Genomic DNA, 24,733 nt, shown 5'->3' with positions numbered 1-24,733 from the left:
TCCCCTTCCCTCTACCCCATTCCCCCTACCCCCTTCCCCATTCCCCCTCCCCCCCTCCCCCATTCCCCCTCCCCCATTCCCCCCTCCCCCATTCCCCCCTCACCCCCTCCCCATTCCCCCTCACCCCCTCCCCCATTCCCCCTCCCCATTCCCCCTCCCCCTCCCCATTCCCCCTCCCCTTCCCCATTCCCCCTACCCCATTCCCCCTCCCCCCCTCCCCCATTCCCCCTCCCCCCCTCCCCCATTCCCCCCTCCCCCATTCCCCCCTCACCCCCTCCCCCATTCCCCCTCACCCCCCTCCCCCATTCCCCCTCACCCCCTCCCCCATTCCCCCTCACCCCCTCCCCCATTCCCCCCTCACCCCCTCCCCCATTCCCCCTCACCCCCTCCCCCATTCCCCCTCACCCCCTCCCCCATTCCCCCTCACCCATTCCCCCTCACCCATTCCCCCCATTCCCCCCTCCCCACCCCCTCCCCTCCCTCCCCCTCCCTCCCATTCCCCCTCCCTCCATTCCCCCTCCCCTCCCATTCCCCCCTCCCCTGAGCTTCATGGAAAGGAAATTCTCAGTGGTCAATCCTTCAGGGGAGAGTAGAGCAGAGGAGCCGACAAGGCGAGATGGGCCGAGTGGCCTCGCTGACTCCAGGCCGGCCTCTCTCTCTCTCTCTCTCTCTCTCTCTGCTCCGGCTATTCGGTGTCTCCGCTCCGGCTTCTTATTGCGGACAGGATGAGGCGGCGGCGGCTGTTGTTGTTGCTGCTGGTGTTGTTGTTGTGGATCGGTGAGTGCGGCCCCTGCCCGGACACCGGACACTGGTCACCGGTCACTGACTGACCGACCCCCGCCGCGGCTTCAGGGAATTTTGCCCCGTGTCCTGGAGCCCGGGGATGTCCCGAGTCCTAAAATTCCCCCATTTCCGCCAAACCTTCCCTCCCTCCGCTCGCCGCTTCTCCGCCGAATTTTTAACTTCTTGTTTCTTTGCTCCTCAGATCCGGTTCATCCAAATCCAATCCCAGCGGCTCCGGAAACCAATCGCAGCCTCCCTGGGGGAAACAATAATGGACATGCTGGAAACAGCCAGGGTGGAAACAAGCAACTTAACTCGGAGGCCAATGCGGAGAGTGGCACCGTGGGCAGGGGCGGGGGTGGGGACCTGGGCATGACCGAGGGTGGCCAGGGCAAGACCAATGTTGGCGGCCAGGGCAAGACCGATGTTGGCCAGGGCAAGACCGAGGTTGGCGGCCAGGGCAAGACCGATGTTGGCGGCCAGGGCAAGACCGATGTTGGCGGCCAGGGCAAGACCGATGTTGGCGGCCAGGGCAAGACCGATGTTGGCGGCCAGGGCAAGACCGATGTTGGCCAGGGCAAGACCGATGTTGGCGGCCAGGGCAAGACCGATGTTGGCGGCCAGGGCAAGACCGATGTTGGCGGCCAGGGCAAGACCGATGTTGGCGGCCAGGGCAAGACCGATGTTGGCGGCCAGGGCAAGACCGATGGCGGCCAGGGCAAGACCGATGGCGGCCAGGGCAAGACCGATGTCGGCCAGGGCAAGACCGATGTCGGCGGCCAGGGCAAGACCGATGTCGGCGGCCAGGGCAAGACCGATGTCGGCGGCCAGGGCAAGACCGATGTCGGCGGCCAGGGCAAGACCGATGTCGGCGGCCAGGGCAAGACCGATGTCGGCGGCCAGGGCAAGACCGAGGTTGGCGGCCAGGGCAAGACCGATGTTGGCGGCCAGGGCAAGACCGGGGACAATACCGGAGCTGCCGGCACAAACAAGATTGAGGTTATGGGCAAGGACAAGAGCAACACTGAGGGAAGAACTGATGGCAATATCCCAGGTGGTAGCGTGGGCAAGATTGAGGGCAGGACTAGGACTGGCAGTGAGGTCAAGACCAGTGCCACTGGCAGTGGAATCCACAATGTTGAGAATGGTGATCAAAGTTCAAAAACTGGTGCAAATCAAGGCAATGGGGCACTGAATGGGGTGGAGGAGGTGAGCAGTGACAACCAGGCAGTACCTGAGGACATGAAGCCAGTCGATGGGCAGAGCAATAAGGCCAAGGACGATGAGGGGGATGGCAAGGAGGGTGGTGCTAATGAAGAGGAGGATGAGGAGACACCAGAAACGGAGGGGGACGGGAATGTCGTGGAGGCTAACGACAGTGCACCTGCTGGCGGAGGATTGGTGAAGAATGGAGCTGGGACGAACATAGGTGCTGATTCGGTGCCTAGCGATGAGCCAGAGAGCAGCCATTTCTTTGCCTATCTGGTGACCACAGCAGTCATTGTTGCTGTCCTGTACATCGCCTATCACAACAAACGCAAGGTGAGGGATGATTGGGGGGTGGGGGCTGAGCCATGAGATTGACACTGGGAAATTGCAGAGACTTTTAATAAGCATTTTGTATCCTTCTTAACAGTAGAAGTCACAAAAGCATCCCAAGAATAGTTGAAAGTCAAGAGGCAAAGGGAGGGAGGAACTTAGAACAATCACTTTCACTGGAGAAAAGGTCATTGCTATATGAATGAGACCTGATGGTCTGCATCCTCAAATCTTCAAAGAAGTGGCTACAAAGATAGTGGATGCATTGGTTGTAATCAAAAATACTAAATAATCAAGAGGCAAAAGGGGGTGAGGAAATAAATACAAGAACTATCACTAGAGAAAAAGTACTAGGGAAACTAATAGGGCTAAAGGCCGATATGTCCCTTGGACCTGATGGGTTGCATCCTAGGATATTAAAGGAAGTAGCTACACAAATAGGGGATGCACTGGTAGTAATCTTCCAAGGATCCTTAGATTCTGGAAAAGTCCCAGAAGATTGGAAAACTGCCAATGTAACTCCCTTATCCAAAAAGGGAGGGAGACAAAAACAGGTAACTATAGGCCAGTTAGCTTAATATCTGTCATTGGGAAAATGTTAGAGTCTATTATTAAGGATGTAATAGCAGAGCATTTAGAAATACATAATATAATCAAGCAGAGTCAGCAAGGCTTCATGAAGGGGAAATCATGCCTGACAAATTTATTAGAATTCTTTGAGGAGGTAACAAGCAGGATAGATAAAGGAGAACCAGTAGATGTAAAATATTTGGATTTCCAAAAGGTATTTCATAAGGTACTGTACATAAGGCTACTTAATAAGATAAGAACCCATGGTGTTGGGGGTAGTATACTAGCATGGATAGAGGATTGGCTAACTAATAGAAAACAGAGAATTGGGATAAGGGGGGCATTTTCAGAATGGCAACCTGTAACTAGTGGAGTGCTGGGGCAACAATTATATACAATATATATTAATGACTTAGATGAAGCAAGTGAATATACTATCGCCAGGTTTGCAGATGACACAAAAATGGGTGGGAAGGCATGTGGTGAAGATGACACAAACTGTTTACAGAGGGATATAAACAGGTTAAGTGAGTGGGCAAAAACTTGGCAGATGGAATATAATGTGGGAAAATGTGAGGTTATGCACTTTGGCAGGAAGAATAGAGGAGCTGAATACTATTTACATGGAGAAAGATTTGGGGGTCCTCGTGCAAGAATCCCAAAAAGCTAACAGGGAAGGTAAATGGAATGTTGACCTTTATTTCAAAGTATAAAAATAGGGAAGTCTTGCTAAATATACAAGGCACTAGTTAGACCACACCTAGAATACTGTGAACAGTTTTGGTCCCCTTATCTAGGGAAAGATATACTGGCATTGGAGGCAGTACAGAGAAGGTTCAGAGGTTGATCCCGGGTATGGAGGGGTTTTCTTATGTTGAGAGGTTGAGTAGGTTGGGCCTGTGCTCATTGGAGTTTAGAAGAATGAGAGGCGACCTTATTGAAACATATAAGATTCTTAGGGGGCTTGACAGGGTAGATGCTGAGAGGTTGTTTCCCCTTGTGGGAGAGTCTAGGACCAGAGGGCGTAATCTCAGAGTAAAGGGTCGCCTGTTTAAGATAGAGATGAGGAGGAATTTCTTCTCTCAGAAAGTAGTGAATCTGTGGAGTTCTTTACTGTAGAGGATGGGTCGTTAAGTATATTCAAGGCTGAGATAGACAGACAGATTTTTAACCAGTAAGGGAATGGAGGGTTATGGGGAAAAGGCAGGAATGTGAAGTTGAGAATTATCAGATCAGCCATGATCTCATTGAACGGCAGAGCAGACTCGATGGGCCAAATGGCCTACTTCTGCTCCTGCATCATATGGTCTCATGGGTTTGTCTTATGAGGAAAGGTTGAGCAGGTTGGACCTATACTCAATGGAGTTTAGAAGAATGAAAGGTGATCTGATTGAAACAAAAGATTCTGAGGGTGCTTGACAGGGTAGATGCTGAGCGAGCGTTTCACCTCATGGGGGAACCTAGAACTCAGGGACATCATTTAAAAATCGGGGGTCTCCCATTTAAGACAGATGAAGATGGATTTCATCTCTCAGAGGGTTGTTAGTCGTTGAAATTCTCTTCCCTGGAGAGCAGTGAAGGCTGGGTCATTGAATATATTTTTGATTGACAAGGGGTGTCAAGAATTATTGGGACTGGCTGGAAGGTGGATTCAAGGGCACAGTTAAATCAGCCAATCTGTGGAGCAGCCTGGAGAGGCCCAGTGCCTACTGCTGCTCCTATTTCTTATGTTCATTGGCTTGCAGGGTTCAGCAATGCTTCATATTAAAGCAAGATATTGTATTTCCACTCTTACTCCCCCCCACCCCCCCCGCCCCCCTCCCGCCACCACCAGCCCTGCCACCGGAACCTCAGTGTAGAAAAGGTGGCTTTTTGAAGGATGGGAGAAAAGAGAGTTTATCCCAGGTGTTTACCCCTGGGTGGTAAGGTGGGCGGGACGGGTTTACGCCCTGCGGTGGGGGCGGGTTTACGCCCTGCGGTGGGGGCGGGGTAGAGCGGGTTTACACCCTGTGGCGGGGGTGGGTTTACACCCTGTGGTGGGGGCGGGGTGGAACGGGTTTACACCCTGTGGTGGGGGCGGGTTTACACCCTGTGGCAGGGGCAGGGTGGAGCGGGTTTACACCCTGTGGTGAGGGCGGGGTAGAGCGGGTTTACACCCTGTGGTGGGGGCAGGGTAGAGCGGGTTTACACCCTGTGGCGGGGGCGGGTTTACACCCTGTGGTGGGGGCAGGGTAGAGCGGGTTTACACCCTGTGGTGAGGGCGGGTTTACACCCTGTGGTGGGGGTGGGGTGGAGCGGGTTTACACCCTGTGGTGGGGGCGGGGTTACACCCTGTGGTGGGGGCGGGGTGGAGCGGGTTTACACCCTGTGGTGGGGGCGGGTTTACACCCTGTGGTGGGGGCGGGGTGGAGCGGGTTTACACCCTGTGGTGGGGGCGGGTTTACACCCTGTGGTGGGGGCGGGTTTACACCCTGTGGTGGGGGCAGGGTGGAGCGGGTTTACACCCTATATTTAATTCGGTTTTTCTGTTGCAGATTATTGCTGTTGTTATTGAAGGGAGGAGGTCGAAGGCCAATCGACGCCCAAAATCAACAGATTATCAGCGATTGGATCAGAAGGTACGCCTCCACCTCCCATTCTCCCACCCGCTCTCCCCTTATTCACCCCTTCTCCCTCTTGGCCTTCCCTGCCCCTCACTGAAGGCTTAAATTTAATTTTATCTTCTGCATTGTCTTTCTAGATGTGAAGGTCCTCTGAGCACTGATGGAGCCCCTCCCCCCCGCTGAGGCACAGCATCCCCCCACCCCCCCACCTTCCCGTCTAAAATGTGAGACCCTTTACGTCAACCCAATGCTAGATCAACAGAGAGTTTGATCCAAAATCAAGGACTGAATCATTTCTCCAGGCGCCAGTTAGCTTGGTGTGGATGTCATTTCCCGATCAGTTCAAAGGCTTTAAATTATGTTTCTGTGTGGTGGTGGTGGGCGGGTGGGGGGGGGGGGGGGGGGGGGGGGGGGGGGGGGGGGGGGGGGGGGGGGGGCAGTGGTGAAGGGGGCAATACTGAATTGATTTGTAACTGTCTGATAATCCAGAGCTCAGCCACAATGTGCTGGTGGGGGTGAGTAGGGGTAAAGCAGGGATGAGGATTGATGAGTGGAGGTGTGGTGAAGACATGGGATTCAGTAGAGGGTTGAGTGTGGGTCAGGAGGAAGAACGGTGGTCCAGTAAGGGAGTGTTATTCGGGGCTAGAGGGGGAGGTGGGACAGTGGGGTGTCTTGCATTTCCAGTGAGACGGAGTCTGGTCAGACATCTCGGCGACACTGGCGATAGTTGCTGTTGTTTCTTGGCCATGTAGGTCTAAAGGGGAGTGGAGTTTCTGTGTCATCTCTTCAGTTCTTATCAACTTCGAGGGAATCTCCTGCTCCCCAACTTACCCCACATTCAGGGCACCAGTATTTGCAGGATATGTGATGTGGAAGATTTGGGGTGTCCTGTTTCAGGCCCACCAAGGCCTTGCTGAATGAGCTGCTGAACAGTTAGTAACTTGGGCTTTACAGTATGTCTCTTTGTGACCAGTAAAGGAAGTACACAGACCAGCACTGCTTTCACTGACCAACTCCAGACACAGCCCCGTATATTCGGGTCATACTCGGTCTCTTTCTGTTTGTAATTTGGGTTGAAAATGTCAGTGAACTGTTGGAGCAGAGGGCTGCTCAGTGCAGAGTCTGTGTCCACTGTGGGGTGAGTCTCCCCTGGAGTCCAGCCATGCCATCATGTAATCATTCGAAAGAGAATTAAACTCAATGCTGTTACATCTCTTGCCTGTTTGTCCAGTGCATCCTTAATACTCCTGTTCCTGCTTCCCACATTAGACCATTTTAAACCTTTACTGAGACACTCAGATTTGGGAAGGTTTGGGAGAAGAATTGTTATCTATCCTGAGATGATCCATGAAACACAGTTCACACAAAATAAAGCAATTCTTTATGTAAAGTGCTGGAAGTACTCACTGGTCGGGCAGCATTTGTGATGAGAGAAACAGAGTTAATGTTTCAGCTCAATGACCTTTCATCAGAACCCTTCTATGTCTGGAGAAGTGCCTGTGAATGTGAGTTCTGATAGATACCTGATCAAACACTAAAAGGAAATAGAAAACAATGAAGGCGGACAAGGTAAAAGAGGAAAATGGAAATCCTGTCAGAGAACAGCAGAAATCCTTCAAGGCAACCATCTTTGGAAGAGAACGTGAATTAACCACAGATACGAAAGCAAAATACTGCAAATGCTGAAAATCTGAAATGAAAACAAAGTGCCGGAAATACTCAACACATCAGGTAATATCTGTGGATCTTCATGGATGCTGCATGACCTGCTGAGTATTTCCAGCATTTTCTCTTGTTATTTTCAATTTCCAGCAACTGTGGTATTGCTTTTGCAATTCCTTTTCTGAATGGTGTGTGAGATGTGTGATGGAAAGAATTGAATGGGATTTAATAAGCGGGTCTGGTCCTAGTGGAGATTTGGATCTTTCACTGCTGGGCCCTGTAAGGCCCTGCCCACTCAGACACTGGCAGCTGACCCTCAATTCCCTTAAGTCACCAGGTAATGGAAAATGTCACTCACTCAATCACTTCTTGACAGGTCAAAAAACAAGTTTTATTTTCAACTAAACATTATGCAGAAGCAGAACTACTGCTATGAGGACAGGACGAAAGCATACATACAGACGGACGAGAGAATTAGGGCACTTATCCATCAATTACAAAGGTGCCTGAATTAAGACAGCCTCTGAGCTGGATCCCTCAGGCACTGAGTTACAGAAAAACCTCATTCCACACTTGAGCAGCAAGCCCATAAACAAAAAACAGGATTACAGTTACCTTTTCCCACTGTCTGGACTGTGTTCTTGCAAGCGAAACAGCAGCAAGTTGCAATATCTTTGGATAAACTCTGACAGTGAAGGTGAGACTACACATCTTAGAAACCAATCACTTGATGCTCTGCAGTGACAGATATCTCACGAGTTCAGCTCACTGGAGCCCAGTGAGGGTTTCACCCAGACACCCTTCTTCCGGCTACTGGCCATTGCTAACACACTTTCATCAGAGCCAGAAGGTTGTAGCTTCAAGCTTCACTCCAGAGACTTGAACAGAAAATCCAGACAACACTACCAATGTAGTACTGAGGAAGTGCCACACTGTCAAGGGGTACTAACCCATAGCTAGCTTTTTAACCAAGGTTTTTCATTCTCTGCTCTAATATCTCCATATATGTGGCTTGGTGTCAGATTTGGTTTGATAAGATGATTTCACATTCCTGTGAAATGCTTGGGGATGTTTGACTACTGTCAAGGTGCTATATAAATTGTTGATTGAAACATTGGAGCAATCAAGACTCAGTAGGTAGAGATGTGCTTGGGCTTGGGAATTATCGGTGTGTGGGGAGAGTTGAGGTTGATCTAGCAGAGAATGGAAAGACCTCTCGTTGCAACTTGCTGATGAAGCAAGGCATCTGCTTCTTGCCCCCAGTATTCTGTCCTCTGGACTCAAAGTTCCAGGCGACCAGCCAGTTAACCCGAGTCATGATGCGCAGTAGCTCCCAGTGTCTCTGATCCCCGAGCAGCAGCTGACACAAACTCTGGAGGAACACTGAACCACCTGGGCTTAAGAAGGCACCATGATCTATAAACACAGAAATATAATCTCAGTGTGATCTGTAAACAGTGATATTGGCCAATATGCACAGTCCTGTCTACAGGCCACTTTAGGGAAGGAGAACAACGTAGTCATGTCAGCTAAAAACAATAACAATAGGGTAATTATATTAGGTGATTTCAACTTTCCTAACATTAATTGGGATAGACATAGTGTTAAGGGCTTGGATGGAGTGGATTTCTTGAAATGTGTACAGGGGAACTCTTTAGGTCAATATGTAGAGGGTCCAACAAGGGACAGTGCAGTGCTGGACCTAATTCTGGGGAATGAAGCCGGACAGGTGGCTGTTGGTGGTGGGGGAGCATTTTAGCGATAGCAATCACAACATGGTACAATTTAAGTTTGTTATGGACAAAGAAATCAACAAGTTGCAAAAAAATGTTTTGGATTGGGGGAGAGTGGATTTTAGTAAAATAAGGCAGGATCTGGCCAAGGTAGACTGGGAACAATTACTTGTGGGGAAATCTACAGAGGAAGAGTGGGGGGTGTTCAAAAAGGAATTGGGGAGGGTACAGGCTCAACATGTTCCTTCTTGGGTGATAGGAAGGAGTAACAAGCCCAGAGAACCATGGATGACCAGAGATATTCAGGTTACGATGAGAAGGAAAAGAGGCTTCTAGCAGGTACAAGGGAAGGAAATCAGCAGAGGCATTAGTGGAGTAGAGAAAGTGCAGGGTGGAGCTTAAGAAAGCAATTAGGAGAGCAAAGAGGGGATATGAGAAAGCTCTGGCTGGTAAAAGTAGGGAAAATCCCAAGATATTTTATAAGTATATCAATGGGAAGAGGATAACCAGGGAAAGAGTAGGGCCTGTAAGGAACCAAGGGGGCAATCTATGGGTGGAGCCAGAGGACATCGGTAGAGTGTTGAATGAATACTTCACATCTGTCTTCACCCAAGAGAATGAAGATGAAGGTATGGAACTTGGGGAGAGAAACTGCGAGGCTCTTGAGCAAATTTATAAGGAGTGACAATGTATTGGAGGTGTTAGCAGGCTTAAAAGTGGACAAATCTCCAGATTCAAATGATTTATGTCCCAGACTGCTGAGGGAGGCAAGGGAGGAGATCGCAGGGGCTCTGACCCAAATTTTTAATTCCTCTCTGGCCACGGGGGAGGTGCCAGAGGACTGGAGAACAGCTAATGTGGTTCCACTATTTAAGAAGGGTTGTAGAGATAAGCCAAGGAACTATAGGCCAGTGAGTCTCACGTCAGTGGTAGGGAAACTATTGGAGAAAGTTCTGAAGGAAAGTAACTATCTCCACTTGGAGAGGCAAGGTTTGATCAGGGATGGTCAGCATGGTTTTGTCAGAGGGAGGTCATGCCTAACAAATGTGATTGAATTTTTTGAGGAGGTGACCAGTGTGTAGATGAGGGTAGTGCAGTTGATGTAGTTTATATGGATTTCAGCAAAGCCTTTGACAAGGTCCCACATGGGAAACTTATAAAGAAGGCAAATGCACATGGATACAGGGTAATTTGATAAGGTGGATTCAAAATTAGTTGTAGGAGGCAGAGGGTGATGACAGAAGGATGCTTTAGTGACTGGAAGCCAGTGTCCAGTGGGGTACCACAGGGATCTGTGCTGGGTCCCCTATTATTTGTCATTTATATAAACGACATAGATGACTATGTGGGGGGTAGGATTAGTAAGCTTGCGGATGACACAAAGATTGGCCGAGTGGTTAACAGTGAGGTTGAGTGTCTTGGGCTACAGGGAGATATGGATGGGATGGTCAAATGGGCAGATAAGTGGCAGATGGAATTTAATCCTGAAAAGTGTGAGGTGATTCACTTTGGAAGGAGTAATTTGACAAGGAAGTATTTAATGAACGGCCTGACACTAGGAAGTTCTGAGGAACAAAGGGACATTGGCATGTGTGTTCGTAGATCTCTGAAGGTGGAGGGGCATGTTAATGGGGTGGTGAAAAAGGCATATGGGACACTTGCCTTTATCAATCAAGGCATAGATTACAAAAGTAGGGAGGTCACGTTGGAGTTGTATAGAACCTTGGTGAGGCCACAGCTGGAGTACTGTGTGCAGTTCTGGTTGCCACATTATAGGAAGGATGTGATTACACTGGAGGGGGTGCAGAAGAGATTCACCAGGATGTTGCCTGGGATGAAACATTTAAGTTATGAAGAGAAGTTGGATAGACTTGTGTTGTTTTCGTTGGAGCAGAGAAGACTGAGGGGTGACCTGATCGAGGTGTACAAGATTATGAGGGGCATGGACAGGGTGGATAGGGAGCAGCTGTTCCCCTTAGTTGAAGGGTCAGTCACAAGGGGGCATAAGTTCAAGGTGAAGGGCAGGAGGTTTAGGGGGGATGTGAGGAAAAACTGTTTTGCCCAGAGGGTGGTGATCGTCTGGAAAGCGCTGCCTGGGAGGGTGGTGGAGGCAGGTTGCCTCACATCCTTTAAGAAGTACCTGGATGAGCACTTGACAAATCATAACATTCAAGGCTATGGGCCAAGTGCTGGTAAATGGGATTAGGTAGGTAGGTCGGGTGTTTCTCACGTGTCAGTGCAGACTCGATGGGCCGAAGGGCCTCTTCCGCACTGTGATTCTGTAAAAAAGACTAATTATCAGAGCCTGGAATTTTCCAGTCACCCTGCTGGCTCTCTGTCAGGAACAGCTGGTGGCAGCTTCCTGCTTACAGGCTGATGGGCTGGGGGTGGGGGGACAGCACTCAGGCAGGCAGGCTCTGAGACCCTCTCTACTTACTTGGCCATGGCTGTGAGGCAGGCTACCCTATGGAAAGATTCACCTTCCGAGACTGTGGCCCTGATTCTGTGGCCATTTTTTAAATTGGAATGCTTTAAAAGTTGTTGAGAGGGCATCTCAAGCTAAGAGGCACCCTCTCTTTCTCCCTTTCCTGCAATGGCAGGCTCAAGCCGCAACTCCTTCCATGCTAAAATAGCTTCCTATTGGCCCACCCACCATCTTTAGTTGGACAACAAACATGCCCTTTTACCACTAATTGGCTAATTCAAGCAAAACCACAGTCGGGTGAGTGTTCCCCCCACACACAAGGCAGGATCAGGACCTCCATTCAATGCCCCCCAAACCTCCCCTCTATCCAACCCAAAAACCAAAAATCCTGGCCATCATCTCAGTGATCACCATGAAGTCACAGAGCGGTTCAATAAGAACTCAAGAAAATAGGAGCAGGAGTGGGCCGTCTGGCCTATTGAGCTGGTTCCCTCATTCATTAAGATCATGGCTGATCTTGGGCTTAAATTCCACCTTTCCCCATATCCCTTTATTCCCTGAGAGACTAAAAATCTGTCTATTCAATGATGGAGCATCCAAAACCCTCCAGAGAACATAGACCCAATTTACTCAGCCTCTCATCATAGGACAACCCCCTCATCCCAGGGACCAATCCAGTGAACGTTTGCTGCACCGTCTCCAATACAAGCATATCCTTCCTTAAAGGTGGAGACCAAAACTGCACACAGTACTCCAGATGTGGTCTCACCAAAACCTTGTACCACTGCAGCAAGACTTTTTAAATCTTGTAATCCAAGCCCCCTTGCAATAAAGGCCAACATGCCATTTGCCTTCCTAATTTCTTGTTGCACCTGCTTGTTAACTTTGAGTTTCTTGTACAAGCACACTCAAGTCTCTTTGGACGTCAACATTTATGCATTTCACCCCTTTTAAAAAAATATTCTGTTTTTCTAACGTAACGAATAACTTCACACTTAAAAACACACAATCAAGGTTAGAAGGTTCCTCAAATGAGGCCATATGGTTAGAGCTTCAAAGGAAACAGTGAGAGTGCAGGGCCAACATGTTCCTGTAAAGGTGAAGGATGGGACCAACAAATCCAGAGAACCCTGGATGTTGAGGAAAGTACAGGTTTGGATAAGGGTAAAAAAAGAGAAGCTTAAGGTAGACACCGAGGGCTGAAAACAGCGGAAGCCCTAGAGGAGTATAGAAAGTTCAGGGGGGTATTTAAAAAAGCAATTAGGAGAGCAAAGAGGAGGCATGAAAAAACACTGGCGGTTAAAATGAAGGAAAATCCAAAGGTGTTTTATAAGTATATTAGGGGCAAGAGGATAACCAGGGGAAGAGTGGGGCCCATTAGGGACCAAAGTGGCAATCTGTGTGTGGAGCCAGAAGGCATAGGTAAGGTTTTAAATGAATACTTTGCATCTGTGTTCACTATGGAAAAGGACGATGTTGGTATAGAGTGAGGGGGACTGTGATATACTTGAACAAATTAGCATTGAGATGGAGGAGATATTAGCAGTTTTAGCAGGCTTAAAAGTGGATAAATCCCCAGGCCCAGATGAGATATATCCCAGGCTGCTGTGGGAGGAAAGGGAGGAGATTGCAGGGGCTCTGACATTAATTGTCAAATCCTCTCTGGCCACAGGAGAGGTGCCAGAGGACTGGAGGACAGTGAATGTGGTGCCATTATTCAAGAAGGATAGTAGGGATGAACTAGGGAACTATAGGCCAGTGAGTCTAACATCAGTGGGAGGGAAACTTTTGGAAAAAATTCTGAGGGGCAGAATTAATCTCCACTTGGAGAGGCAGGGGTTAATCAGGGATAGTCAGCATGGCTTTGTTGGGGTGGGGAGATCATGTCTAACAAACTCGATTGAATTTTTTGAGGGGGTGACTAATTGTGTAGATGAGGGTTGTGCAGTTGATGTAGTTTGCATGGACTTCAGTAAGCCTTTTGACAAGGTCTTGCATGGGAGAATGGTCAAGAAGGTGAGAGCCCATGGGATCCAGGGCAATTTGGCAAATTGGATCCAAAATTGGCTTAGTGGCAGGAGGCAGAGGGTGATGGTTGAAGGCTGTTTTTGTGGCTGGAAACCTGTGTGCAGTGCGGTATTGCAGGGTTTAGTGCTGGATCCCTTGCTGTTTGTAGTGTACATTAATGATTCAAAAATGAATGTAGGAGATATAATCAGTAAGTTCATAGATGACACAAAAATTGGTGGTGTTGTAAATAGTGAGGAGGAAAACCTTCAACTACTGGATGATAGAAACGGGCTGGTCAGATGGACAGGACAGTGGCAAATGGAATTTAATCCTAAAAAGTGTGAGGTGATGCATTTGGGGAGAACTAACAAGGCAAGGGAATACACAATGAATGGTAGGACCCTAGAAAGTACAGAGGATCAGAGGGATCTTGATGTGCATGTCCATAGGTCCCTGAAGGCAGCAGGACAGGTGGATAATGTGGTTAAGAAAGCATATGGGGTACTTGCTTTCATTAGTCGGGGCAATGTAGAGAAGAGCAGGGAGGTTACAATGGAGCTGTGTAAAATGCTTGTTGGGCCACAGCTGGAGTACTGTGTGCAGTTCTGGTCACCACATTATAGGAAGGATGTGATTGCACTGGAGAAGGTGCAGAGGAGATTCACCAGGATGTTGCCTGGGCTGGAGCGTTTCAGATATGATGAGAGATAAGATAAGCGGGCGTTGTGTTCCTTAGAGCAGAGAAGGCTGAGGGGGGACCTGATTGAGGTGTACGAAATTATGAGGGGGCATGGCTAGAGTAAATAGGAAAAAACTTTCAATAACCAGGGGGCATAGATTTAAGGTAAGGGGCAGGAGGTTTAGAGGGGATTTGAAGAAATGTTTTTTCACCCAGAGGGTGGGCGGTATCTGGAACTCACTGCCTGAAAGGCTGGTAGAGGCAGGAACCCTCACAACATCGTCTTTTATTCGTTCATGGAACGTGGGCATTGCTGGCTCAGCCAGCATTGGTTGCCCATCCTTAATTGCCCTAGTTTAGGGAGTATTTAAGAGTCAACCACAATGCTGTGGGTCTAGAGTCACATGTAGGCCAGACCAGGTAAGGACAGATTTCCTTCCCTAAAGGACATTAGTGAACCAGATGGGTTTTTATGACAATCGGTAATGGTTTCGTGGTCATCATTAGCCTTTGATTCCAGATTTTCATTGGATTCGAATTCCACCCTCTTCGAACCCCAGTCCCCAGAACATTATCCTTAGGTTTTCAGATTACCGGTCCCCAGAGCATTATCCCTAGGTTTCCAGATTACCCGTCCCCAGAACATTATCGCTAGGTTTCCAGATTACCGGTCCCCAGACCATTATCCCTAGGTTTCCAGATTACCCGTCCCCAGAACATTATCCCTAGGTTTCCAGATTACCGGTCCCCAGAGCATTATCCCTAGGTTTCCAGATTACTGGTCTCCAGAGCATTAGCCCTAGGTTTCCAGATTACCGGTCCCCAGAGCATTATCCCTAGGTTTCCAGATTACCGGTCCCCAGAGCATTATCCCTAGGTTTCCAGATTACCGGTCCCCAGAACATTATCCCTAGGTTTCCAGATTACCAGTCCAGTGATAATACCACTATGCCACCATCTTCCCTAAGAATTATTTAGATGAACACTTGAAACGCCATACAAGGTTACAGACCAAGTGCTGGAAAATGGGATTAGAGTGGGCTTGGTGACCGGCACAGACACGATGTGCCAAAGGGCCTCTTTCTGTGCTGTAAATTTCTATGACTCTACAAAGAGCAGGATTAGGCCATTCAGCCCCTTGAACCTGCTCTCCCATTCTCCCAATCATTTTCTCTCTCATCTTTCTCTCCCTCGTACCCTGTTTATCTTGCTCTGTCCCTTCCCTCGCACAGTTACTGTGTTGAGTTGCCTGAATACTGTATGTCCAAAAGTGTAACATGTTCTCCAATACCTACCAGAACTAGTGGAGAAATGGACAGCAGTGTCTTCAGGCACTGCCTCATAATGTGAGAAGGAATTCTGTGCAGAGCAGCCGCTGTCTGTTTCAGTCGCCCCATCAGTTTCCAGATACACACCATCATCCACCTCAGAACCTCTGCAGGCCTGAGTAAAGCAATATCAGTTGTGAATGGGGCAGATATTGGGGTAAAAGCAAAAAAACTGCAGATGCTGGAAATCCAAAACAAAAGTAAAAATCCAAAACAAAAATAAAAATACCTGGAAAAACTCAGCAGGTCTGACAGCATCTGCAGAGAGGAACACAATTAACATTTTGAGTCCGAATGACTCTTCAACAGAACTAAGGAAAAATAAAAAAAGAGGTGATATATAAGCTGGTTTAAGGGGGGGTGGGACAGGTAGAGCTGGATAGGGGGCCAGTGATAGGTGGAGATAACCAAAAGATGTCACAAACAAAAGGACAAAGAGGTGTTGAAGGTGGTGATATTAGCTAAGGAATGTGCTAATTAAGGGTAGAAAGCAGGACAAGCAAGGGACAAATAGCCCTAGTGGGGGTGGGGTGAAGGGAAGGGATCGAAATAGGCTAAAAGGTAGAGATAAAACAATGGATGGAAATACATTTAAAAATAATGGAAATAGGTGGGAAAAAAAATTTATATAAATTGTTGGGAAAAAAGGGGGGGATCGGAAAGGGGGTGGGGATGGAGGAGAGAGTTCATGATCTAAAATTGTTGAACTCAATGTTAAGTCCGGAAGGCTGTAAAGTGCCTAGTCGGAAGATGAGGTGCTGTTCCTCCAGTTTGGGTTGAGCTTCACTGGAACAATGCAGCAAGCCAAGGATGGACATGTGGGCATGAGAGCAGGGTGGAGTGTTGAAATGGCAAGCGATAGGGAGGTCTGGGTAAGGCTTGCAGACAGACTGGAGGTGATCTGCAAAGTGGTCGCCCAGTTTATGTTTGGTCTCTCCAATGTAGAGGAAACCGCATTGGGAGCAGCGAATGCAGTAGACTAAATTGAGGGAAGTGCAAGTGGAATGCTGCTTCACCCTTTTGGGTCCTTGGATGGTGAGGAGAGGGGAAGTAAAGGGGCAGGTGTTGCACCTTCTGCGGTTGCATGGGAAGGTGCTGTGGGAGGGGGTTGAGGTATAGGGGGTGATGGAGGAGTGGACCAGGGTGTCCTGGAACGATCTCTGCAGAATGCTGCCGGGAGAGTGAAGGGAAGATGTGTTTGGTGGTGGTATCATGCTGGAGTTGGCGGAAATGGCAGAGGGTGATCCTTTGAATGCGGAGGCTGGTGGGGTGATAAGTGAGGACAAGGGGGACCCTATCATGGTTCTGGGAGGGAGAGGAAGGTTTGAGGGCGGATGCACGGGAGATGGGCCGGACACGGTTGAGGGCCCTGTCAATGACCGTGGGTGAAAAAACTCGGTTAAGGAAGAAGGAAGTCATGTCAGAGGAACTGTTTTTGAAAGTGGCATCATCAGAACAGATGCGACGGAGGCAAAGGAACTGAGAGAATGGGATGGAGTCCTTACAGGAAGCGGGGTGTGAGGAGCTGTAGTCGAGGTAGCTGTGGGAGTCGGTAGGCTTGTAATGAATATTGGTAGACAGTCTATCACCAGAAATTGAGACAGAGAGGTCAAGGAAGGGAAGGGAAGTGTCAGAGATGGACCATGTGAAAATGATGGAGGGATGGAAATTGGAAGCAAAATTAATAAATTTTTCCAGGTCCAGACGAGAGCATGATATTGGGGTACTGTGGCAGATCAGACACAGACATAGGGGTACAGCATAGATCAGGCATGTATATACATGGGTGCACAAAATTACATAAAATTTACAGCATAAAACAGGCCATTTGGCCCAACTGGCCCATGTCAGTATTTGTGCTCCACATGAGCCTGCACCCACCTTCCTTCACCCCATCACCACACCTTTTTATATTTCTGTCTCGCCTGTTTTTCCAGCTCTCTCTTAAATTGGTTTGAACTGTTCACCTCAACTATTCCGTGGTATCAAGTTCCACATTCTCACTGCTTTCTGTGAAAGAAACTTCTCCTGAATTTTCTGTTGGATTTCTTGGTGACTATTTTATATTGATGGCTTCTAGTTTTACTCTTCCCCACAAGCGGAAACATTCTCTCTGTCTCCAATCTATCAAAAGCTTTCATATCATTTTGAAAATCTCCCGTCAATCCTTTCCTTATATGTAAACCTACACATTTCTGGTAATATGCTTGTAAATCTTTCTCGCACACTCTCCGGTACCTCTACATCCTTTCAGTGATATGGCAAACAGGACTGGACACAGCACTCCAATTGTCATGTCATCAAGGTTCACGATGTTTGACATCATTTCCCTATTTTTCAATTCCATCCCTCTAGAAATTAACCCGAGTTTTTCTGCATCACAAATTGTTGTGATTTGACTGTTTGTTCTGCCAGGTCCCTTCACTCCCCATTTAGATTCCCATTTTCTAAGCAAAATGCAACCCTCTTACTTTTCTTACCAAAATGTGATGCCTCACATTTATCTGTGTTGATTTTCCAGTTATATACTCAGTTTGCAAGCTCATGAATAACTTGTAATTTGTTGCAGTTGTCCTCAGCAGTGAGTATCATGGCATCCTGCCCCCTAACAACAATCAATTTGTTTGGAACCTGTACTTTTGATTCCAAAATCAACAAGGTAAACTGTGAACAATAACGTCTCTCAAGAAGTCAATGAGTTCGAAAAAGGAAGACATTCCTCTGATAGCTATGCAGGCTGTTGGTTGTTATATTTTTAGTTTCTCAGGTTTTCGTTTCTCTCCTTCAGTAGGGATTCCATAAATTTTCCTGTCACTGATGTTAAGCTGCCTGATCTATCATTCCAAAGTTAGGTTCCATCTCCTTTCTTAAAAACAGATTGAATGTTAGTTATCCATCAGTCCTCTGGTGCCACACAGCCTTTGAACAAACTATGACATATGTCTAATAGTCCTGCTGTCTCTTCCCTAGACTTCTTTTAAATTGGACGGATGCAATCCATCCAGCTGAGAGATTTTCTCGTCTTTCGTTTGATTAGTCTTTTTAATATTTCTTGTCTTTCTATTTTAAATGCAATTGATCATTCCTCACCTCACCTTCTGATGTCACGTCTACCTATTCCACCTCACTGGCAAATACTGAAGCAAAATCATGAATATTTCTACAAGTTCGCTATTGCTGCGTGGAATTTTTCTCCTGTCTGCCCCTTGATGACTCTATTCCCAATCCAACTTCTTTTTTATATGACGTGGCTGTAGAGTAGTTTACTATTTTGGATCATGCAAATGACAAAACAGGCAGAATCAGGGATACAGGGCAAAATGGGCATAGATACAAGGGTACAAGGCAGAACAGCTGCACATACAGGAGGACAGGTCAGAACCAGCACAGAGACAGAAATTCCATCTCTTTTTGCTCAGTATAAACACACATACCTGAATGAAGAACACCTTTAGTTTCCCAGCGAGTGATGGACAGCTCTGTGGTGTGAACATGGAATAGATATCTCTAAGCTTCACAGGGTGACCGTCCGATCCATAAATTACTCCTTCCTCACCATGGCTGGAGATTATTGAGATGAAGCAGGAGCCATGAGTCCGACCGCTTTCTGTGAGTGGGGACGAAACCTAACACTGAACCAGGATCCAAATATTGTACACACCCCATACCAACTCATCCTACTGTCCCGCTTACTCCTCAAACGCTTAATATCCCACCCAGTCTAACTCAGTCCCCACATCCTTTTAATCTCCCACTCAGTCTAATCTCACTCTCATCCCAGTCATTTACCTTTGCTGTACTCCTGTAGGATCTCCTTTGCTGTGTAATCAATCTTAAATTCCACCTCAAAGCCCAGGTTGGACAGCACCTTGTGAAGTTTCTTGGTATCCCTTGAAGCTCCAACCCTGTTTTTGAAGTTTGAGGGAGGGTAGAATTTTTCCACTGTCAAGATCAGCACTCTGGGTTTGAGGCTGCCGTATGAACCAACCAGGGAATCTGTCATTTCAGCCATTAACTGGAAACAGCTCTGATAATCTGCAGCTCACAGTGACTAATAAGAGTCAATTAGAGGCAGTTCACAGACACAGCTCCCAGCATGCTCGTGGCTCCACCCTATTCAATCTAAATTCAAGGGAAACTACAGTCACCAGGATAAGGTTTTGTTTGAATGTTAATTTTCTGGAGTTTGGCAGACATAAGGAGCAGCCATTACTTCTGCTCCAGTAGGATCCAGAGACATTTCAGTGATGGACGTTAAAATAAAACATTCAGCAGAAGTTTCAGCAAAATATTGCACTTTAAACAAGGGTCAAGAACCCAAGAATTACCTGGAAAAACTCAGCAGGTCTGGCAGCATCGGCGGAGAAGAAAAGAGTTGACGTTTCGAGTCCTCATGACCCTTCGACAAAAATTGAGTTCGAGTCCAAGAAAGAGTTGAAATATAAGCTGGTTTAAGGTGTGTGTGTGTGTGTGTGGGGGGGGGGAGAGGGGGCAGAGAGATAGAGAGAGAGAGAGGTTGGGGGGGGGGTGTGGTTGTAGGGACAAACAAGCAGTGATAGAAGCAGATCATCTGATGATAGTTCTGTCGAAGGGTCATGAGGACTCGAAACGTCAACTCTTTTCTTCTCCGCCGATGCTGCCAGACCTGCTGAGTTTTTCCAGGTAATTCTGTTTTTGTTTTGCTTCTATCACTGCTTGTTTGTCCCTACAACCACACCCCCCCCCACCTCTCTCTCTCTCTATCTCTCTGCCCCCTCTCTCTCCCCCCCCCCCCCCCCCCCCCCCACACACACACCTTAAACCAGCTTATATTTCAACTCTTTCTTGGACTCGAACTCAAGTTCTGTCGAAGGGTCATGAGGACTCGAAACGTCAACTCTTTTCTTCTCCGCCGATGCTGCCAGACCTGCTGAGTTTTTCCAGGTAATTCTGTTTTTGTTTTGGATTTCCAGCATCCGCAGTTTTTTTGTTTTTATCAAGAACCCAAGAGACTGGACAGTTAAAACAGTAAACACAGGAGAGAGTGTAAATCATGCAACAGATACCAGATAATAAAAACAGAGAAAGCTGAACACCTTTAACAAGTCAGTCAGCATCAGTGGAGAGTGTGTGTGTGTGTTCATGTTTCAGATAACCTGGCTCAGTTCTGTTGAAACATTTTTTAAATCTGTTCCTTTCTCCACATATGCTGCCTGACCTGGAGTGTTCCGAGCATTTTCTGTTTTTATTCTAGATTTCCAGGATCCTTTAGTAGTTCGCTTCAGAAATAGGTGGGTTGAAACTTGATGAGTTGGACACTGGACTTGGCAAAATGCCATGATTACGATCCAGACAATGACTCTGTCCCAGGTGTGGCTTACGTAGTAAGGCTGCTTACTATGTAAGCAGCATTTTGTTATCTGGACTCATAAAAGCCCAGAGACACATTGCACTTTTTAAAAATTCTTTTATGGGATGTGGGTGTCACTGACTAGTCCAGGATTTATTGCCCTCGAGATGGTGGTGGTGAGCTGCCTTCTTGAACTGCTGCAGTCCATGTGGTGTAGGTACACCCACAGTGCCATTAGGGAGGGAGTTCCAGGATTGTGAACCAGCGACAGTGAAGGAACAGCGATATATTTCCAAGCCAGGATGGTGGGTGACTTGGAGGGGAACTTCCAGGTGGTGGTGTCTGCTGCCCTTGTCCTTTTAGGTGGTAGAGGTTGTGGGTTTGGAAGGTGCTGTCGAAGAAGTCTTGGTGAATTCCTGAAGTGCAGACAATATTCCAACAAAGGAAATTCACTTTCTTTTAAGGCAATGACCTTTAGCTCTAATACTGGATTCTAATACTGATCTGGGTACTTGTGGCAACACCTAACCAAAGACAATTGCCCATCAACTGGCAACATCCTACAGAAATGCTCACTTCCTTGGAAGTGCTCTACTACTGACCCCAAATTTTCTCTCCTGACAAATGCCCCCAGCAACTGTCCTGAGACAAATGCTGTCCCCTGGCAAAGGCAAAGACCCAAGTGATGCTTCCCTATTTTTGTACTCTTTTTGCAGACAGCTTTTGCAACATTCAGCCCAACTCTGTGCACCTGTGTCAAACATAACTAATAATTTCTAACTACATTTTTGCAATTCTTGAGTGCTTCTGAATTCTCTGCAACAAACTGACCTGAACCTTTCAGTTTTTTACTGGAGGCCTTGCTATCTGAGCCCTCAGGGCATTCTTCTAGCCAACCAGTGTCACAGGCTTGGCCTCTGTTTACTGCTAATGGTAGACTCACTGGAGCCCAAATGTGCCCTAGCTTCCTATTCTTTCTTAAAATACAGTAGTATTTTGTCACTTCAAGAGATGCCAACTCAAAGACTTCCCACGAAGACGTAGATCAGGTCAGAGGCTGGGAATCCTGCGCTGAGTAACGCATCTCCTGACTCCCAAAGCCTGTCCACCATCTACAAGGCACAAGTCAGCAGTGTGATGGAATAATCCCCACTTGCCTGGATGAGCACAGCTCCCACAACACTCAAGAAGCTTAACAACATCCAGGACAAAGCAGCCCGCTTGATTGGCACCCCTCCACAAGTATTCACTCCCTCCACCACTGACACACAGTGGCAGCAGTGTGTACCATCTATAAGATGCACTGCAGAACCTCACCAAAGCTCCTTAAGCAGCACCTTCCAAACCTATGGCCACTACCATCTAGAAGGACAAGGGCAGCAGACACATGGGAACACCACCAGGAAGTTCCCCTCCAAGCCACTCGGAAATATATCGGCCGTTCCTTCAATGTCGCTGGGTCAAAATCCTTGAACTCCCTCCCTAACAGCACTGTGGGTGTTCCTACACCACATGGATGCAGCGGTTCAAGAAGCCAGCCTCAACATCACCTTCTCAAGGGCAACTAGGGATGGGCAATAAATGCTGGCCCAGCCAGCGACACCCACATACCGTAAAAAAGAATTTTTAAAAAGTCCTGTTCACCCATTATTTTTGACCTACTCTGGATCCCCTTTTAAGAAATGTTTGCCTCGATTTTAAACTTTTCATCTTGTTTTCAAGTCCCTCCATGCTCTCAACCCTTCTTATCTCTGTAACCTCCTCTGAACCAACCATATCCCATCTTTCCCGAAGAGATATCTGTACTCCTTTAATTCGGACCTTTGCACATTCCTCCATCATTAGTGATCAAGGCTGCAAACTCTGTAATTCCCAACCTAAACCTCCCTTTCCTTCCTTTAAGATGCTCCTTCAAATCGACCTCTTTGATCAAGGTTTTGGCCAATCTGCTCCACTATCTTCTGATACGGCTTGGTTTGAAATTTTGCTTTGGGACACTCCTGTGAAGCGCCCTAGGATATTTCATTATCTTAAAAGTGCTCAAGCGTTCTCCTAATCATCATTGCACTGCTGCTAGTTCACAGTTCAATTTGATTACGAGATTACCTTCTCTCACAGTTAATGTTTATCTACGTGATTAACCTAAGATAACTCAAAGCTTGGCTGAGTGATGCAGCTGTAAGAGTGGAAAGACTTGCACTTACATAGTACTTTTCACAACCTCAGAATATCGCAAAGCATTTTGCAGCCAATCAAGGATTGTTGAAATGCAGTCACTGTCGCATTGTGAAGCCCAGTTGCCAACTTGCACACAGCAAGCTCCCACAAGCAGCAAATAAATAAATAGCCAGGACAACAGTTTAGATAAAAACAAGAACAGAATTACCTGGAAAAACTCAGCAGGTCTGGCAGCATCGGCGGAGAAGAAAAGAGTTGACGTTTCGAGTCCTCATGACCCTTCGACAGAACTAGGAACAGTTTAGATGTTGGTTGAAAGATGAATTCCCCTGCTCTCTAAATTAGTGCCATGGGATATTTTACATCAACCTCCATGTGCAGACAGTGCCTCAGTTTAACACCGGAATGACACCTCTGACAATGCAGTGCTTCCTCGAGTGTCAGCCTAGATTTTGCGTTCAGCTCTCTGGAGTGGAATCTGAATGACGATCAATAACAACCTCAGTGTAACCCGAGCCAGTCACTGACTTGGACTCCTTAATAGGTCCTGGAAGTTTGCATTGTGTGGGGAGCACTTTCACCGGTGCTGGTAGTGCCTTCTGATCTCCTTTAAACACTGCATCGTTTGGGGAGGATGGCATCCAATCCAACAGTACCATTGAAGCACACTGCTGTGTTTATCGCTCAGTCAGTACCAAGAAATCCAATACAAAACTCAGGAAAAAACTTCTTTAACCAAAGAGTGATGAGAATGTAGAATAGGATAGATCCATTTAAGAGGAAACTAGAAAAGCATTCGAGATGGAAGGGAAAAGATGGTTCAGATCGTCGATTTGGATGAGGAAAGATTGGAGGCAGCTCACTAATGCCAGCATGGACTGGTTGGGCTGAACAGCCGGTTTCTGTGTTGTACATTCTGTGTGTTTTTGTGAGCTGAAGTTACTGTGATGGATTTGAGTGAGCCAAGTTGAGTGGATAAAAGTCAAGTTTAAATGCAAGTCTTTCAATACCTTTAATGACCTCAGGATGGCCCAAAGCGCTTTACAAGTAATTTTTGAAGTGAATTCACGGTTTCAGAATTTGTGCACAGCAAGGTCCCACAAACAGCAATGTCACAATGACCAGATTATCTTTTTTTATATTGCTAATTACAGGATAAATATCAGCAGAACATTGGGGAAACCACAGCTCCCCCTCTTTGAATTTGTGTCATGGGATCTTTTGTATCCTCCTCAGTGGGTAAGAAGGAACTTCAATTCAATATTGCATCCAAAAGGTGATGCTGGAGTGTAGCATTTCCTCAGCAGTGTGTCAGCCTGGATTATCGGCTCTCAAATCTCGAGTGGGATTTGAACCCGCAATCTTCTGACTCGGAGGCTGGAGTGCCACGGCTGAGTGGCGCCAGCTTATGTGGGTAAATAGGCACCAAGTGCAACAAGGCTGATCAGGCCCAGAGTTTTGCTGTCCCAAAGCCAATCAGATACCTATGAAACACAGAACCTTGTTCTAACATAGGAATCTCTAATAGTATTGAATCTGAATCTGAAATTTGGTATTGTAAAAGCCTGTCCATTACAGCAGGCAAGGAAAGCCAAGCAGTTCCACAGGAGACTACAAGGTGATTCCTGATTCCAAATGAGAATTCAGTGCCAGGTGACCTGCCCAACCAGTCAAATGCACTGGGAAAGGTGTGCAGCCTAGAGCAGTTTGTGATCAGGGAAATAGCAAAGTTTCTGGGGTAAGGTGCAATCTACCATCTACCTCAAGCTGTCAAATGGCAACGCCCAAGTTTCAATCAATGAATGCATTCATATGTAATCGCAGTGCCAGTAGTTTCATAACTGAAGCTCACTGTTCTGAAACTTCTGCTGATTGACCTACCTTGTGCAATCAC

The 24,733-nt window shown here is 47.3% G+C and overlaps 2 protein-coding genes across 2 annotated transcripts; one reads left to right on the top strand and one right to left on the bottom strand.

The window, feature by feature from the left end:
- Nucleotides 1–616: 616 nt before the first annotated feature.
- On the top strand, nt 617–5,873 carry LOC121289566 (uncharacterized PE-PGRS family protein PE_PGRS54-like). Its single transcript, XM_041209089.1, has 4 exons — nt 617–777; nt 986–2,325; nt 5,427–5,510; nt 5,633–5,873. Exons 1-4 carry the CDS (start codon nt 726–728, stop codon nt 5,636–5,638), a joined length of 1,482 nt encoding a protein of 493 aa, XP_041065023.1. The 5' UTR covers nt 617–725; the 3' UTR covers nt 5,639–5,873.
- Nucleotides 5,874–7,527: 1,654 nt separating this feature from the next.
- Nucleotides 7,528–19,373, bottom strand: LOC121290082 (caspase-3-like). The gene is made up of 4 exons (XM_041210239.1): nt 19,122–19,373; nt 18,767–18,939; nt 15,300–15,447; nt 7,528–8,573 (listed from the first exon to the last, which is right to left on the bottom strand). The coding sequence occupies exons 1-4, from the start codon at nt 19,342–19,344 to the stop codon at nt 8,320–8,322; spliced, it is 798 nt and encodes a 265-aa protein (XP_041066173.1). The 5' UTR covers nt 19,345–19,373; the 3' UTR covers nt 7,528–8,319.
- Nucleotides 19,374–24,733: the final 5,360 nt, after the last annotated feature.

This window comes from Carcharodon carcharias, chromosome 17 (assembly GCF_017639515.1).
Source record: "Carcharodon carcharias isolate sCarCar2 chromosome 17, sCarCar2.pri, whole genome shotgun sequence".
NCBI lineage: Eukaryota > Metazoa > Chordata > Chondrichthyes > Lamniformes > Lamnidae > Carcharodon > Carcharodon carcharias.
Note: the sequence above shows the minus strand (reverse complement) of the source record. Positions and strands in the feature narration are given on the sequence as shown.